General features: G+C 38.0%; 1 protein-coding gene across 10 annotated transcripts in view; it reads right to left on the reverse strand.

Moving 5' to 3' along the window:
* The window catches only part of MAP7D2 (MAP7 domain containing 2), an 84,611-nt gene that overhangs the window by 10,986 nt on the left and 54,201 nt on the right, over window positions 1-19,424 (reverse strand). For 3 of the 10 annotated variants that reach the window (XM_033010061.2, XM_033010066.2, XM_033010063.2), the window contains exons 4-9: window positions 15,345-15,459; window positions 14,329-14,427; window positions 12,266-12,376; window positions 10,847-10,969; window positions 7,849-7,997; window positions 6,644-6,771 (exon numbers count right to left, since the gene is read on the reverse strand). In XM_033010061.2, coding sequence (XP_032865952.2) covers window positions 6,644-6,771; window positions 7,849-7,997; window positions 10,847-10,969; window positions 12,266-12,376; window positions 14,329-14,427; window positions 15,345-15,459 — 725 coding nt within the window. Of the gene's footprint in view, window positions 1-6,643; window positions 6,772-7,848; window positions 7,998-10,846; window positions 10,970-12,265; window positions 12,377-14,328; window positions 14,428-15,344; window positions 15,460-15,651; window positions 15,894-19,424 lie in introns of those variants that run through there. The other 7 variants (XM_033010071.2, XM_042788755.1, XM_042788757.1 and 4 more) reach the window with 7 other exon arrangements.

Consider the following 19,424-nt stretch of genomic DNA (forward strand, 5'->3'; position numbering starts at 1 on the left):
AAGGGATCTTTTCCACCATGTTATGCTGTGTTTGAAAGAGGCAGAGACACCAGAATACAGGGAGCTCGTTCAGAGCTGCCTGGTTTGTGGGGAGGAAAAGACTGCAGAGTATTGCACCACCTGTACTTTCTTACTCCTACTGAAGAGCCATCACAGACTCCAAAAGCCCTTGGGCTGGTAGCACCCTACTAAATTTGAAGTTTACCTCAGGTGCCCTCTGCCCCCAGGCCCAGGAGCTCCCTGTCAGCTCAGGTCCTCATCCTCAGTCCTTGCCTGAGCTAAGCTGTAGGTAAGCCTGTTCCTGGCCTCCTAGCCTCCTGGCCTCCTCCTGATCCTGGATTATCCTTGGACCTGCCTCAGCAAGTCCTTTGCTGGCTATCACTGGACCCTTGGCTGACCCTGGTCACCATCACCAGACCTGCCTTGGTCACTTCTTTTGTCTGCTGTGGGATGGTGTCCTGTGGGTGAGGTCCCTGTTCTTGTCTGCCCTGCTGCCTCCCACGGCTCCTGGCTCTCCCCGCCTTGCAGGGCAGCCCGCTCCTGCTGCTCCCTGACAGAAACAGGCTTGTGAAGATGTGGACAGGCAAATTTGTTTCCAGCTCTTGTGAAAAACAGCAATGGGAAAAGCCAATGAGATTGGTTAGGTGTTGACCCAATCTGGTTTTAGCACTGTCTTTAGTTTTCTCTTTAGGATATAGATGGAATCCCAGACCCTCCTAAAGACAAAGTCGGAGATTTCAAGGTCCCACCTACATACGTACATCTCATACATGCATCACCATTACAGTAATTTCCAATTGCATTTCATAAAAATATGTGTAAATAAAAAGCAAACAACCTTCTTATGCTTCTCTACAGCACAGAGGATGCCTCTTGCTAATCAGACACTTCAAAGCACAGTCCCTTCTTGCTGCCTTTGGTTTACATTTCCAACTTCACCACACATTTCTTGCAATGCTTTTTATTTAACTTGTTGTGACAGGAGGAGCAAAACAGTCACATAACTAAGGCTGAGTCATCTGCATTATTAGCACAGAAGTAATTCTTCTCTAATAAAGACATGACAATCACATTAAAGAATTGGTGGGAAGGAGTCTAGCCATGAGCATTATGTATCTTCCACTACATAGGAATTAGAGCAGACTGGCTGTACAACTTACCTGTTGGACTAGAAACATGTGCTGAATGTATTATTTAAGTAATGCATCTTTGAACTTTTAGACCTACAGAAATTTCTTCTTACAGATCTTTGGCCAGAAGAACAAGAAATAAGTACAGCTTTGCTTCTTTTAAAGCAACTAAAAGGGGGAAGCATATAAAAGACTGATTACTGCAAGGATGACAACAGTGCTGTATGAGGAGTGAAAAGCTGAGAAAGCTCATCAAGAATAAAAATATTTTTCCAGAATTTTTAAATAATTTATTGGATGCCAGTAGGAAGTGTTAAATGAACACTGTCTTCCCCCTTGTATTTAAAACATACTGTCAACTTAGCATCTTTAACATTCCCAGAAACAGGCAGAATTGTTACTGGAAAAAAACACTCCTAGTAGTATTTAAATGATGTTACTTTTCACCAGAAAAGGCCAAACTTGATTCTTAAGAGAAAAATGGGATTAACTAAGGGAAAATGTATGAACACTTGCACAGGGGTCTGCTTAGGCTTAAAAATTGTTTTATTTTTACCTTGGGAGAAAAGGAATGGGATGTAATGAAACCCAAGTAAGAATGTGGGAACACAGAAGTGTTCCTGATGAGGATCAGAGAATTAAGGTGACAAATTACCAAAATCCAAGAAGTGGTAGCATGTCTGAAAGTTCACTCATCTCAGTCACTAGATCTTACAGGGGAATACAGAAGTACAGAAAGCATCTTCCTCCCTCCAGAAGGTCTCTGTTTTCCTACCTAACTGCTCTGTGTTGACACGGGGGCAGCAGCTTGTAAAAAGCCATTCTCATCATGACCGCTACATGCACTGCAAAAACCCCTATCAGGTCTGAGGATCCACTGGTCCTTAACTTACAATGGCCTTTATTTAATGAGAAGAGGGATAAGCCCATACTGCAGAAGAATCTCTCAGGAAGAGCACAGGAGGGGTTCTGAGCTTACTTTTGCTAAGCAGAGAAAATAAAGTACATGTAGCACACAAACCAGAGGTCACATCCAATTTTGTCCATAACAGCAAGGGAGAGAACAGCATGTTTTCTTGAAAAGCCAGGTATGTGACAGGTCATCAGTTAGCAGTTCTGTAAATCAGCAATCTGCAGCAGTGCAAGAGCTGCACTATTTTTTTCCCTACTTCCCTATTCATTCGGCAGAAGCTCTGATGAAACCATAGCAAGGACTTGCATGTTCTTCAGCCTGCTTTCTTAGATTGCTGTGATCACAAGCTATTCATGGGTTCTGACATTTTTGCTCTATCTGTGGTATTTTCGCAAAAGCAGTTTTCTTTCACTCTTAGCTTTGAACTTTTCTAGACAGAGACAGATTCATTTCTCTTTTACATTTCTTAAAAGAGCACAAGCTCAGCATAGGTCTATAGAATAGCCATTTTGATAGCTGCATTATTACAGATGTTTTCAAAACCTCAAATTGGCCCATTCTCTAGCTACCTACTGAAAAAAGAACCTCAAAATAGTCTTGACCCAACATTCTACCCATTGTTTTTATCTTTCCAAGACAAAACAAAGATCAAGATTAGTAAGTGTAGCACATGTCAAATAAAATCTAAAACTGCAGGACATAGAAGCTACTTCTGTGAGGAATTCACCACATGCAGACACCTTTCTAATAGGTCATTTTAAAAAAAACTTTTAAAAGCTTGGGCTTTTTCCTACTACTCTAGGTTCATATTTCATCAGTATTCTGTAATTCACTTGAACATGTCCATTTCTGACATAAAAGTGTGTCCCAACTGCTGCAGTGGGATGTCACCCAAAAGAACTACCAAGTTACAGGTTCAGTTAGTGAAACTGTGAGCAAAGGACAGTGACAGCTGGAAATGAAACAAGAACCACCACCCACCAGCAGTGATGCAGTCCCTTTTCCCTTCCCCCTTTCTCCTTCTGATAGGAAGTAATGCTCTGGCAAAATATTGTAATACAGAGGCTTGCCAGAGTTCTCCATATTTCTTCACTGCCTTATACTATGGCTTATCTGAAGACGCTTAAAATTAAATCCTACTTCCTTGATTCAGTCAGGTCCCATTGATTTCAAAGGGACTATCTACCCAAAGACATGCGAAGGACAGAGGCTTTATTGCTTTGCTGATCTATGAGATAGGACACTTACCTATTCTCAGAGGGATACTGCAAGAAGCAGCCAACTAATGTATAGATCTTTCAAGAAGCATTAAAAAAAAAAAAAAAAATTACCAAACCCCCTGGTATTATTGATCTTGTGAAAGACCTGAAGAACAAGAGCACTTCACATAATCAGTACCAATAGCAATTGTAAAAATAAAAGGTAATTTCTCAACTATCCCCAGCTCTCTAATCCATTAACTTTCATCTTTGTCAAATGATCCACACCGGATTCAAAGCAAGTTTTCGGTTTCTTTCTTGTGTGACATTTCTTGATATAATTACTTTTCCAAATATCTTTAAGCTTTTAATTCCTTCCTTGCCTTTAATTATTGCTTGACATGTTTTAATTTTTTTGCTTTTCTCCTTTTAGGTCCATATTTGTTCACTCATTGTCTCTTGGACATTATGTTTTTGGGCTGATCTTTCTTGCTTTCTCATTGAAATTTGCACCTTCAAACATCTGTATTTTATTTATGCTATTACTGTGGATCTATTCTGCCATCAATCACTGTCTTTCTTTAAGTTTTGTCATCTTGTCTGAGCCTGTTTCAGTTACTTTATCATGATAAAAAGAGCTTTTTAATTAATAAATAATTAAATAACATATAAAGAAGACAAGTAGCTAACACTGACAAACCAAGACGATGACTGAAGAACAGTAACTAGAACAATACCAAGAAAACATGAATGTCAAGTCACATACTTTCAAGAAGAAAAATGCCTACAGCCAATTATCATCTAAATCACTGGCTATACTTGATTCTTTCCTCAACAGCTCTGGAAGTTAAGGTGCTGTGCAGGATCACTAATGACTAATGCTGTACAATACATATTCTTATTCTTCCAGGGTATTTTTTTTGACCATATGGTGTGCTGGAAGGAGAAAGATTTAACTTGTAAGATTGTCAGGTTTGCAAGGAGAATGAGTATCTGTCTACATATCTAGTCACATTAAAATTATACTTAAGTTCCATAGTTAATTTTAAATGAAAAGGTAAGACACTACAATCTAAAGGAAGATTCCAATAACCTGACTGCCTATATTTAAATCCACTGAACAGCCAGAACGTTATCTGGCATTTGAATTGAAGAAATTTGTATCTTTACATAATATAATATGGTGAGGAGGATGCCTTTTTTCATTTTATTTTAAATTTCTGAGGGAAACCCCTGAGGGTGCTGAAGCAAAACTGTCTTTCTGCAGTCAGTAACGAACATGGATTTAAAAACTCTATTCACTGTATCTCTCCTAAGGTCAATGAGGGTGTTCTAATTGGGCCATGTTAAGATTAAATGCTCAATAATGCATTTCTAGCAGCAGTCACAATCAGATTGTCTTGAGAAAGAGAGGGAGGAAAAATTAAGGGGAAAAAAAAAAGGGGGTAACTACTGTGGCTCACAATCACAGAGGAACTCACCAGTAGGCTTCTTAATTCCTTCATGCAGTATCTGGTCCTCCCTCTAAAAACAGTGGTTTATATTCCTTATAGGCATTAAAACATTTTACTAGAAAAAGGTTCTCATAATTTGCACCTCTGAGAAAATAGTCTCCATCTTTGCCCAACCTGCCATGGAAATGAGTGCTACAAATTAAGACTGGGCATACTTTTTTCACGAAGCACTAGACATTTGTTTGTTTCATAAAAGCTTTTTCTTCTTTTCTCCCTGGATATCTCTATGATCAGCTATACCAACCTTTTTACTGTCTGCCCATCAAGAAGCACTTCACTCTCAGCAACACATTTCCCACAAATCATTTTGCTTAATTAAATGTGTCTCTTGGTATGCCTTTTATACTGGCTGACTGAACTGAAAGTTGCATTCTGAACAGGGAATATCAATGTTTACAGAATAATATCCTTTTTTCTAGGTAAAACTTTTATCTGTACATTTTGGAGTGCCACTAGACAATGAGCTGCTCAAAATTGTAATGAAAAAAGCTAATTATCATTAACATTTCATATCATTCAATTATTCACAAAATGTATGTAGTTCAGAATCTGATGACATTATCTATAGTATTTAAAGTTTGAGAATTTGTAGCCCTGTAATATGAACCAAGATTTGCAAGTTTCCAGTTTCATGCGAAGGGATGTCTAAAACAGAAAGAATGCTTGGAGTTGGATGGTTTTCTGTATTTTATCTAACACCAGATTCACACACAAAATGATCCTCCGTTAAAGGGCTATGCACGTAAGAGATAAACAGAAAGGGAACACCAGCTAGATTTTGAAGCGGAATAAATTTGTTAGAAAGGGGATCATCAAGACTGTTTTAGACTAAAATAAATAAATATATAAAATCGGACAAAAGGAGGTAATTTTCAAGATAGAAGTACCTGGAAAAAGGGTCTAGGGGGGAAAAAAACCAACCAAACAAAAAAAAACCCAAACAAAAAACCCCAGAACAACAACCACAAAACAAAACAAAACAAAAAACATAACAGCCAAAACAAAGAAAATCGGACAACTGCTGTAGACCACAACTACTTTAGTATACTTTTGCATTTGAGCTAGACTTAATATCCTGTTCTAATAAAGCTGAAGACACATTTGCTTAGGCTTGTGAGTTGCAAGCTGTGGTACAAGGACTACATATCTGCAAAAGACAACTAAGAAAAGCAACTCAATTGCTAATAAGCTCAGATATGCTATAGGTCCACAACTCTACATTAAAAACAAAACAAAACAAAAAAAATGTAACAACAACAAAAAAAACACCCCAAAACACAAAACCAAACAAAAAAAAACCCAGAACAAACACACACACACACCCCCCTCCCTCCCAAAAAACTAAACCCAACTCCAACCAAAACAACAATAAAAAGCAACAGACCCACAGAGGTCTGCAAATAAGCAAAGATTAAAACCAAATGTTTAGATGATGCACAGTTAAGAATCTTTGTGGAACCAGATGGTCACGCCAGCAATAGGAAATGTGTTTTTTAAATGTTGGTACTTCTAGTTCAGTATTCATGTTCTCTACATTTCTTCACATTAGGCAGATTTTCTTCAAAACCAAATAAAACAAAACCACATTCAAAAATAAATATTAAATAAAATTTCGCATGAAATATGAAATGCACCATGATAATTTCAAATGACCGAGAAAAGGCAAAGAATTGTCTCTAGTGAGCACTAACAATATCTTACATACATTATATCTGTTCATCTACACCTCTCTCTCTCTCCCTCTGTGTATGTGTGTGTGTGTATGTATAACTAAAATTAACTAGATTTTACACAACACTTCAAAAGGAAGTTCCTCAAGAATCTATATCTCCTTTATGGGTAACAAGAATCTCACAGCATACTAGATCACTAACAAGAAAGGCATACTTAGGTGTTGCAGGTGATGCAGATCTTCTGGACATGGCGGCAGGAGAATCAGACCTTCTTAGAGGAGATCCCACACCAGATGATGAACCAGGTGTTGCGGGTCGTTTCTCTTTCTTTATCTTCTCAGTCTAGAAGCACAGCTCATTTTAGTTACCATAATTAGGACCAACACATCAGAAATATATTTGATTGTTTTTCTAACAAGATGTCATATAAACACATTTGTGTAACATACATTTAAGATAAAAGTTTTTTAAACACCAGCTCACAGCTGAGGTACAACAGTTTTTTATTTTACATAGACTTAATATCCCCACGCCCCCACGTCTTGCATGGGCATAGTATACAAGCTGCAGATAAGTAACACTACATCAGAGCATCTCCAAGAGTTTTTGGGAGAAGAGGCAGCACTGGGTGGAGTTTTCAAAATCATCTTTATGCTCCTGCAACACCTCTTAAGACATGCTGGATGTAACACTGAATCACACCTAAGAGAGACACAGCACAAATCTTTAGCTCCCAGCTTTGGTCCTCTCACTTGTACCTAATATAGATGGCACAAATTCCCCTACTATTAACTATTACAAGACACAGGACCTTATATGAATTTTACAGCCCTAGCATAGATTTTTCTTTTTTTTTTTTTTTTTTTTTTTTTTTTAAAGCATGCCTTACACTGTGTAGGCTCGGGAGAAGGTGAATGACTTGACTTTGCTTTTCTGGAAACTGATATGGATCAATAATGCATCTTTTAAGCAAAGAGCATTAAAAGTGTCCAAAGAAAGAGTTAAGCAATTGGTATAAAACAGAGGCATTGTCAACACACTTGGCAAGTTTCCGAAATATGTGAAGCTTGCTAATTAACCAGTAAGACTGGATAGTCATTCTCAGCAGAGATATCCTATTTATCATCCCTATTCCCAGAAGCTACAGGCAAGTCCAGAAACATACACTTCAGTGCCAGAAATCTCAGTTCCCTGAAAATAAGTGTTGCTGTTCCAAATACCAGCACTCAACACTAATTTCCAGGAGGAAGAAGGTACCAAAATGCTGCTAAACAGGAGCACAAAAGCAACAGATGCATGCAAGGCTTACTTTCTTGCAACAGGGGTAGCACTTTATTTTTATGAATGTAAAGGGAAAGACAACCACCAGAAGCTGCATCAGTTTACTCAGAAGAGAAATCAAAACCACTGCAAACCCACCTGAGTAACTTCAGCTGCAGCCGCCCCTTTCATGGCATCGGAAGTGGAGGGTGAAGTTGCTTTCTTTCTGTCGGTGCTTCGGGTGGGGGAAGGCTTGTAAGGAGATTTAAGAGGACTAGCTGGTGCTACACGAGGACAGATATGGAATACTAAAGAGTTATAGTACAATAGCAAGAGCAAAAGGGAGCATAAAGAGGAAGTAAAGGAGAGGAGAAAACAGCATACTTTTATGTTATAATGTTCAAAGGTAGTTTTCAAGGTTTTTTTAGAAAGTGTTTAAAAAGGTCACAATATAACACATGCAACATAGTACCACATTCACTAAAAATGCCTCAACTAAAAGTAACATTTTATAGATGGGGGGTTTTTAAAATTATCTCTAAAATATCACTCTCTTACCCATATACCTTTTGAATCACCTGACTATGACTGTGATTCTTATTTATTCTGAGAAGTTCACCTTCCTTTGCATACGATAAAAAGAATAATCACACAATTCTAGTTGAATGACTTTTGAACAAATACTGCAAAACAGGAAAGATGACAGAAGAGTAGGGAATTTTTTTTTAAAAATCTAAACATGGCAAAGGCTCCTAAATACCTGAAGTGCTTTTCAAAATACTACTTCATCAAAAAAAAACCCAACCAAACTCAAGCTTAAACTAAATGCTGCTGTAGGTATTCTGGTTATTGTTATTTGTGGTAGACATCAGTTTGGGTGTGACACATGCATTACAGTTTACAGGGCAACTCTTTCTGGGTGTTTTAAATTTATTTGCAATATGAATGGGATTTTTTTTTTTTTAAATAGGATATTTTACTCCCAGTTTTGCTCACATTGCCTTCTAAGATGAAACTTTCACATAGATACAGATCAACAGTATATGCTTTATTAATAAGACAGACACTAATCATAACCACATGACAGTGTGTTTCCAATCTCATACAACTGAAGTCAAGAACAATACCGACTTTAGAAAAGCAGTAATGCTGAAATGTAGAAGAATTCACATTTCCAATTTTTTTTATTGGGGGCAGTTCTATAAAATTTCTTATGAAGCCTATTTGTATGCTTTTAAGTTTAACTGTACCTACATATGCTTTGACTCTCCAGCAAGATGACAGAAGTTCACTGAGTATTAAGAAAAATGTTCATAAACTTAAATGCTGCTTAAGTATTTTTACTTCAACTATAAAAGAAAGCTATATATATGTCCAATAACAACTGTTTGCCTGAATATCTTGACTGAAAGTGACATTAATAGAGAAAGAGTCTTTAATTGAGACTCATTTCTAAGCTTACAGAAAATGCAGGAGCAGAGCTATTTTGACCCAAACATAATGATGAGGCACAGTATGAGCTCTTGAAAAGGAGGAACCCTCTTCCCCATTCAGGAAGCTACTTCTACAGAGAGAAGTACAGGACAAGCGGGCGATCTCCCTCAACCCTCAGTGGCCACTCTGAGTAGTGATGCTGCTTAGAACCTGTGCTACAGCCTGATTGCCTTGTGAGGAAACGAGCTGTTCCCAGAATCAGCACTCCTGTTTCAGCTCAGGAAGAAGCAGTTTGCAGGCCAAATTGAATCCCTGTCAGACATGCCAGTGTGCTACCTTAAAGATCCTGCGATGAAGAAAGAGATAATGCTGGGAGTTTACAAACAAAACGAGTGGGGAGGAACAAAGAAAGTTTCTATTGATTTCCTCAATATCAAATACAACAGGAAAACCTGTAGGCAACCCCAGAAATTCACCTCCAAATTTTAAGCAGAATATACCGATTTAATTTCAAGCCAGCTTTTGTTCAGCCTTAGCAGTAGTTGATCCCTGAGCAGTAAGTAAACTGGGAATTTTCTCACGGGCCAAGTACTGTATGACAATATTTCTGCTTCCAAGAGATGCTGCTTTTAATGTAGAAACACGGGAAGTAATTTTAGAGCCGTTCAATATAAATGTCCCTATGTACTGCAACAACAAAGTAACGCACAAAGAAAAGTCGGCTTACTTTGCCATTCATTTTTAAATAGCTTTATATCAAAAGCAGAGATGCAGAACCTGAGCCTATTTCAACTATGGTGTATGAAAATACCATAAAGATGATCAGTCTTTTACTGTCTAACTAGTTTTATACTGGATAAAATGTTTCCTTTTGCAGACAGGTGTTTGGATGTGGGGTCTGGGGTGGGTTTTTTTTGTTTTTAACAGAAGTAAAAACAGCTGTTAAAACTTTTGCCCTTGTTTCAGCAAACCCTATGACCAGGTATCGGTTTGTAAGTAGAAAGTACTCTGGAAGTCAGGCAATTGCCGAAGTATTAGCAGGACTGAAAACATTAGTTCTGCAGATGTTTGCAAAGTAATGGTTTTATTAGACTGCCATTTACAAATAGGAACAGTAACTATCATCCCTAATTTTTAGTTTCTTAAAAATCAGTAATTTCTGGAACTGACACATTCCTATCAGTGTCCCTGTTTTTTCCTCTAAGTAAGTATCATTTTATATGTGCACACACACATATAAAGATACATGTACAGTCACACAGTTAAAGGCAAAAAGTAATTTAACAGCAAAGAACTGGAACCCTGGAAAAAATAATTAAGGCTTAAATGGTGCACTGGGATTTTTGTTCTACATACCATGTGGGTATGAAAGGAAGGACATTAATATATCAAATAAAGCCTCTGAGAGGTGTCACACATTAGTCTAAAAAAGTGTTTCTTAAATTAATATATTCATTTTTCTATTTGCTTAGGTTTTAGTAATTTTGTTAATTCAATTTAAAAAAAAAATTCTTTATAAAAAGACATTCAGAACAAGACAGACAGGATGATGTGTTTTTTCAAGCTTTTAAATACACTGCTATCACGAACAACTTAGTTCATCATTGATTTTGCACCAACATGTAAATTGTCATTTGGTTCATAGTACTCCATTTCTTTCAGCAGCTACTGAAATGTAACCGAAACCATACCTTAACAGTTTCAAAGTAATTCACATTTTTACCTGGATTATTGTACTGCTCAGAAAGCATTAATGTACTTCTGCTTCTGGCTAAAGATGACTGTGTGGGAGTCAGCAGTCGAGAAACAATAAAGTTTTCCATTGGACTAAGATGCATGCGGTGAGCTGAAGGATGGGAGCAAGTAAAACAAAATTTAAGATGCAAAGAAATAAAACAATGTTACATTAAAATAACTGAAACAAAATGATGAAATGATTAAATAAAAAAAATCAAAGTGTCTGAGATTTAAAATATTTCAAGATAATTTTCATTTTCTCTGAAAAAAAGGTGTCTAGTTTCTCCGTATTTTTAAATTATTTTCCCACCTGTACAATAAATACAGTAAGGTTAAGACCACGTTGCATTTTGATCCTACACACAGGCAGGTTCCATTCTGCAAAATGGTTGCTTTCATGACTCAGCATTAAAAATGTTTGCTTTCTTCCCCAGTAGAAAAGGTGAAACATTTGGTGTAACAGCACAGCTACTTACTAACGTGCCAACCATACTGGGACTGCATTTAAAAATTTGCAGTCTCACTGCATTATGTAAGTCTTATTTACACAGTATGCCTGCATCCTTCCTACACTCTAAATATAAGTGTCAACTGTATGACAGATATTTATAGATGTTCCTATTATATGCATATATATAGCCATCTATGATCATAACCTCAAGGCTGATTCATGAGTTTTCATTAAGCAATTCAGAAATTAAATTTACCTTCTTTTTTCATTCTAGAAACAAGTCTCCATTGTCACTTACTTCAGTCGATATATTTTTTCTCATTAGAGTTTAAAAAAAGGGTGGGAGAAGGAAAAAAAGCCACACAAAACAAACGATAAGAATCCAAAGAGTTCACAGCGGGATAAGCCCTTCAGTCCTCTCTGTAGTATTTAGTAGCCACTAATCCTTCAAGATGATCGTCTTTTGCTGAGCCTTTCATGGATCAGTTTCAAATCAAATTAAAGGGCTCTACAACTCTGGTCACCAGACTGAAGTCTCCCAGGTGGCTCACTGGACATAATTCTGCCCACGGTACCTCCTATGTCTATTATCAAGCCACATATTTGGTTTGCTTGTTTTTCATTATTTGGCTACAAGATCACAAGCTGTACAGTTATAGGAAATTGCTGCAGTCACTGCATGTAATTATAACCCTGTTTGCTGGAATATCAAAAATTGATAAAGAATCTGTAAAAAAGACCCCACAGCATTTGTTGCTGGACTAGGATCTCCAACACAGCAGCACAGTCTTGGGACAGGCTGCAGAACTATCTTATTATATTAACTTGCAACCCCTAAAATGTTTGAGTTGTTCTGAACAATAGACATAAGTGAGTTACACAGCCATATGGACAAGAAGGGCTTTAAGCAGAAGGGAGAGTTTATGCTGGGAGGAGACCAGCATATTCACTTGCCTCTGTCAGGGGAATGTGTTATGGCCGCTGTGGAGGAGGAGAGGCGCTTACTGATTGGCGATTCCATTTGCTTTGGCAGATTCATTGTAGAAGCTGAAAGTTTGTCACATGCTGCAGAGAGACGCATTGAAGATATTTGTATTCACATCACAGTGGTGATCAACTCCCCAAATTAACCTTGCATTTGTACTCATGGCCCTTGCCACCAATCACAGCCCTGAATAAGGCATGGGATAAGCTCTTTCTGACTGCTGGAGGACCAGCATTTTATAAGATACACTTTGGGATGCAACTTTTCTGCTTGTGAATTCAACATTCCAGTTTCACAACAGCCTTTTATATTGCCACAGTCAAATAATTTTGTATTAGGTCTCAGTGAGTGAAGCCATTCTGATACAAGATACTCAATACCAGCAGAAGCAGAAAGTTGCCTAAAGAAAAAGAACTGCACACATGACAACGCTGAACACGTCGTCTCTCTTCATCCTCCCTTCTACTTTCAGTCTAGAAGAGCTGGGGTAGACCTCAGGTATTATTCTAACATGAACATGAAATAACCAATATTTGTACATTCGCATGATGAGAACTCACTGTTTTAATGACTGATCTGCCACCAGCCATTCGGCTTTATCTTTTCGCCTTTGAGAATATTAAAAAAAAAAAAGGCAGCAGCTTTTTGGTACTACCCCAAGTGCTTTCATTTTTCCTCTGAAATACTGCTTGCCAAAGTCTGTTTGAGCACAATATCTATTTCCTACCTTGCCATTTATTCAACTGCATGTCAGAAAAATGTTATTCAAGTATTCCTACGGTGTACCACAGTGTACATGATGATCACTGCTTGATGCTCAGAAGCTTAAAGCATAGATGCTTTGTTTCTTAATTCTGAATTTTATTTCCTTCAAAACCAAAAATATTTTCAGCTCTACACATGTGGCCCTAATTCTACACCCCTTAAATTACTGCATTCCCTATTACATCCATCGAAACGTTGCCTCAGTGCAGTCTGCAAGATTTGCCTACATCTACTACAGTAAACTATACAACTCTCTACATTGGCTTTCTTAAAAAAGCACGTATAATGCTGGTATGCTGCAAAATATCAGTTGCACATCCAAATCTCTTTGTACATGAGCAACAATTAGCACAAAAATTTTAATCTATCTGCACAGAAATAACAGTTCAGTGAGACTGTGGGCAGAACAACATTTACTGTGATTTTTGCAGGAGTAATATCCAAGCCTAGCGCCTCCTCTGAGGGGAGAGAGGGAATCTAGTTCTTAAAAAGCACACAGTCTGTGTCACATTTTCAAAATGCTAAGTACATTTGCAATTAAAATTAGAAATCCTATACACAATCCAGTCTTAACTCTGAGGACTCCTCTATTTCACAGTCCTTTTATGGGAATAATAATTAAAAAACAACCAACCAACCAAACAAAAACATAGCTGAATAATATAAAAGAAAACAAAATGCAATTGCCTAAACAAAGTCAACTACTTGAGTTTGTTACAAATACCAGCTTGGCCAAAATCCAATTCAGGAGTCTGAAAACAGCATGGCTGTTTATACCAAATTTGCTCGTTCTTAAAATATTGCAGAAAAAGGCGCTTGAGACAGAAAAAGGGGACAGTCTTGATGAAACATGATCTCCATAACACATTTTCTCTTACTGTGCAACTGAAATTTTTTCCAACAGCACCTGTGCATGACCATAAGAACTGTCAAATACATATGTAATTATATTTACACACACACACAAACACAGAGCACCCGCAGAATTAAGAGAGATGATAATCTAAGCAGTAGAAGTCTACAGTTAGTGATAAAACCATGAAATGCCTCTACTGTGCTGGAATGTGAGGCATGCACTGTTCCACCATGACAAAATTAAAAGGAAATTAAAAAGACATTTGGTCCACATCGCTAAGGGTAATGCCGTAGAGCACCAGACTGAAATAATAAGAAAACAGTGGTTAGGAAGGACAAGATCAGTGGATGGATTACAGTGATTAGAACAGCTATAAACGAGACACGATGGTTCTGTGATTCTCTGAAATACCATTGAAGGAATCAGCAGGAACAGTAGAGGTCACAGGGTCTGGAGGAAGGGTGTTGGCAGCTAAACCTAGAACAGGGGGTGGGGTATTTTCTGATTCACCTACACAGCAGAGAAATCAGAGCAAAAAGAGGTGAAAGAAATTACTGAATAAGTTGGGGGGGCTAGAATTAAGTATAAACTGCATCACAAAGGCAAACTGGTTTCTTTCTCAAAGCATAAAAGACTTCTTTTGCTATCATATATATTTAATTTCCTAGCTTTTTAAACAGCATACTGTGAAAACTATGACATGAAAGAGTTTGCCTTTACAGAGTTAAGTATATTTACACACTGTTTAAAAGAGAGTAACTGTCATATTTCATCATCACGCAAACATGGATATTTTTCCCCATAACATCAGTTTATTCAAACTGGACAAATTTAAATAAATTATATGATTTAAAACTGAAAGCATGCATATTTTTGAAATATAAAAGCAGTACATGACTGATTATGTAATAAAAATAATTTGTTCCAAAGCCAAATCAAAAAGAGCAGCAACAAAAAGTATGCAGGGGAAAAAAACAAACTATTTTAAACTGCACATGCTGCATAGTCATCTAGAAATTCCCATCAGGTTTTTAGAAGTACCAAACAAAAACAGATCATCTTTTGAAAGGCTCAGACAGCACTCAGTCCTTTGGTGAATATTAGATTTGATGAGTGCGTGGGAAGACAATGAGGGGGAAGAAGATAAGGGAGAGAGAGTATAAATTTTAATTTTAGCATTTAGCATCCTCCAAACAGAATCTGGTTACTCTGTTAAAATGATCTGCATTCCTAAAGTTAGGAGTGACCTTTTTCCCCAGAAGGTATCAGAGAGAGGAAGCCTGGCGAGCAATTACATTTATTCACACCCCAAGGCAGTAGCCCCTACACTACCACCCTAACTATAAAATGCATCAACCTTACTCTCTCCACAACCTCATGCATTTTGCACTTCAAGATCTGCAATGCAGGCAGCCTATTTCACTTACCATCTCTCCCTCCTGAGCCTGCAGCCAGTGCTCCTCCCCACGACCATCGCTTCTGCTTCTGTTCCAGCTGCTGGCTGCGTTCAAGGGACCGACGCATCATGGCTTCTAAACGTTCCTGGTTATATTGGTACAAAACCAGAAACCAAATCTGAAACGGTTCTTCAGGAGCTTTTCCCCCCCCCTCCTTCTTCTGAAACCATACTAAAATGACACAGTTCCCCTGCTGCTCCACACAAGATGATTACAGGAGCTTGTTTGCCATAAAATAAAAAGAACTGAATAAAGAAGGTATCAGCACGCTACCCACCTCCAGATATGTGTATCCTTTGTCTGCAAGCCACTGAGGTCACTACAGAGGCCTAAGTAAATAACACAGGTTGCATCACTGCCTAGCATCTGCTCCTGCTGGTGAGGCTGCTGCTGTGCTCTGGACTTAATTTGTATAAGAATAATGCTCGACAAGCATTAACTCCTTCTTGTCTATGCAGACCTCAGGATTTTTTCCATCCCTTTCTGGGCACAGCTAAATTGCTGCAATGCCAGTAGCTCCTCCTAGCCACGCAGATAAATGATCACTTCAAACCCAAAGTAGGTTACTTTGCAGGATGCTCAATTTATTTATTTATTTTTACAAAAACTCCCTCCTTTCTTCCACTATGTTCTTTACAGTCTAGGCATTTAAGAGCTTCTGATTATTTCTTCCCCGTGTGTATTTTTTTTTAGTCTATGCCCAGATCATGCTGTTCTGAGATTTGGGTTTTTTTTTTCCCCTCCACCCCCACATTCTTCTCCATGGCTTGATGAGTTAGGATTTTCAGATGTGGAAGAACAAAATTTCCTTCTCTTCCCAAATCCTGCTCTACCTTTAACTCACAGCTACATATGGTCAACCTTATTCTCTGCCCACCGTCTCCTAACTTTCACTTAAAGACGTCCACTCAGTTTTGCTTCCACCTCCTCCCTCAGCTAGTTTCTCAGTGGTTTACTATCATGGCAACGATCCCTATACGTTTTCTTTTCCCCCCCTTTCAAGCATATAAAACCTGGTTCTTCCCCACCCACCATTCCATCACCTACTACCCTCTTCCCTTCCTCCTCCCAGTACCTCATTCGCATCTGGCAACCCCTTCACCCTCACATTTCAGTAGCCCAACTCCTACTGTGAAAGACAAGTCTACTCCTGCTGCCTCCAACTCCTGCCCCAATGGTTTTTAGCCCGTTGATCCTATTAATATTTTTGGTCCTATTACGTGCTACCTTTGCTATGTTCTTATGGTCTAGTATAAAGTTCCTATTCTATCCACTTCAAACTCTTGATCCTGCAGGGTTCTGCGATTACATCATATCCCCTTTGATTTCTATCAGTCCCCTGCTCTGTCTCCAATATCTTTGGTAACTCAGATCAAATGCACAGAAAACCTCTCCTGCACCTCTTGGCCAGAGTACTTTATCTCACTGATTCATTACTTTGGTCTTATGTTTCTTATTCTCCTTTCCCTGAGATATTTTACTACAGGATTTCAGTCCCTGTTGAAGCATGTTGCCTCCTTCAGTCTGCCCTGATGTTGAGCTGCTTGTCTCCGATGGACCTCCGTCAGCAGATCAGACCCTAACATCCTCCAGTAACTTCCACGACTGGAACTTTTACGCACATACCTGTAAACTGTGTGTTACTTTCCTGGGGCTCTGCCTGTGGTCACTGGCTTTCTACACCACCAGATGCCCTCTCATCATCTTCTGGTTATCCGCAATGTACTTTTGCCTCTTCCATGTCTTTGAAGAATCTTTATCATCACCATGACTCCCAGTAATTTATTTCTGGCCTCATTTTTTCCACCTTATCCAACACTGCTACAGATTATCCAACAGCAAGCCACTACCTTTTGTCTTTAAGCTCTCAATTTTATTACAAATCACTTGTACCATAAAGAATTCCATTATATTACCCTCTATACGAAGAGCAAAAAAAGGCAATTCTCACATACCCTTTCTACCGCTGCCAGCTTTCGGCCAGGTGACCCACCCTGCTGCTACAATTTCTGCTGCCATCTCCAGGAGGACCATCTTTCTGCTATGCGTTCTGAACTCTCACTTCCGTTTTTATCTCCCTTCTATGTTTTTAGCTCATGGTCTATCAGATAACATCATGCAAAGACCACTGAAATCAGGCAGCTGCTTTCCCACCTTTCCTTCTCCTTTTTTTGACCCCTTTCTGCCTAGTCAGTGCCATCAGTGTCCAGGCAAGCAAGCAAATGCTCTCTCTGCCTCCTTCCTCCTCCTTTTTCTCCCTACAGATCAAGCAGATGAAGCATCACAAAGCTCAAGTACTTTCTATTCTGAAACAGCACAGAGAAAACCCACAGTTTTGAATACCTTATCGCTTCCTGTCTGTACTTTGGGCATGAAAAGAAAGCCATCTTCCAATCTCTGGAGTCCAAAGTCACTCCCCTGATTTAGTTTGCTACAGTCTTTCTTCTCTTGCTACTTCATGATGCCATTTTCATGTTTAAAATCTGTGTGTGCTGGCTTTGCATTTCAAATTCACACTTTGCTTTTAACTTCCCACCTCCCAACATTAATTCTGTCTCAGTCCATTTTCTCTACTTACACTTTCTAAACTTCACCTCCTATTTTATCACCAGTTCTTCCCTGTAGTCTGCTTCATTTCATTACTTTCTTCTACTATGCATCTTGCCCCAATATAGCTTTCTACCCACATTCTTTACAAAGGAAAACCACATTCCCATCTCTTTCTCATTAAAGCATATACTTATACAGAATCATTCTTTCTTTCCATATCTAATGAATATTGTTATATATTAATCAAAAAAGATAAGATGACAGCAGTCAAATTTCAATTATCCTGGTGATTTATGGGTTTGGGGTTTTTGGTTTTTTTTTTTTTTTTTTTGGTGTTTTTTTGGGGTTTTTTTTTGTTTTTTTAAAAAAAAACGCTGCTTGGAGCAAGGACCATCAATATTCTGTAGTTTCCAAGTCACAGAATACACTTATACCAACTACTACGAAAGCACTGTTTTAAGAATAAAACGCATGATCAACAAGATTAAAGAAATTAAATGATTTTTCATACATATTCGAAAGCAGATGCTAACTACAATCTGAGGTTAAAATCTTCAATTACATGATGTGGAGAGGATCATTCATTTTCATTTGCAAAGAGTTTTTCATTAAAGCACTATAGAACATATCTATTAAACCTCATGAAACCCTGCAGATACATCTTAGCTAAAGATCAATATGAAGGCCATTTTTCACAAAGAAAGGATAGTTACTTAAAAAACTTTTTAAAGTTAGCACAAAACTAAAAAGCCTAAGAAAACAATAAGACACATGAAAGCACAAACAACTCATACATTAATAATTTGGCATGTGACTAACACTAAGTAAGACAAAACATTCCGTCATCAGCAAACAATGTGCAAAGCCATACCTGTCCATGTTATAGGTGAAGTACCTTCTTAAAAACAAATCAAACTATCCGTGCAATCCTCATTTGGAAATTCTAACAGCTACAGATCTCTGCACTAAAGATATAGTGAGTTTTCACAAAAAACTATCATGTACAAGCTTTGCATGTAAGTTAAATTAAGAACGAGTGAAAACGTAAGAAGAGACACATCTACTGCTAGTATCAAAAATATACATGTTACTCTCCAAAATCCAAAGTTATTCAGCCAGGGTTTCCTCAGACTAAGCAACAGAGCAAGTGTTTGCACCATCTGAATGAAAAACCATAACCACCCCAAAACACAAACAAACCAAAACCAATAGTGAGAATACAAGTCATTTGACTTAAGTAGTTTCTTTTCTCTATGTAAAACATGACACAGGTGCGAAAACAATAAACAAAGTAATATTACAAGTATTATGACTTAAGATAACTTGTGCAAACAATTCCAAAACAGTGTACCTTATATCTACAATACAAACATCTAAAAGAGACCCAAAAACGTCTTCCTCTTTTATATTCATCAACACTGAATGTAAGTAGCTCACTGTTTCCTGATACTATCAGTTGGCTTTATCGTCTTTTTTATCTTGAGTGGCTCTTCCACAGAG

This window comes from Tyto alba, unplaced genomic scaffold, assembly GCF_018691265.1.
Source record: "Tyto alba isolate M040663 unplaced genomic scaffold, T.alba_DEE_v4.0 Super-Scaffold_14, whole genome shotgun sequence".
NCBI lineage: Eukaryota > Metazoa > Chordata > Aves > Strigiformes > Tytonidae > Tyto > Tyto alba.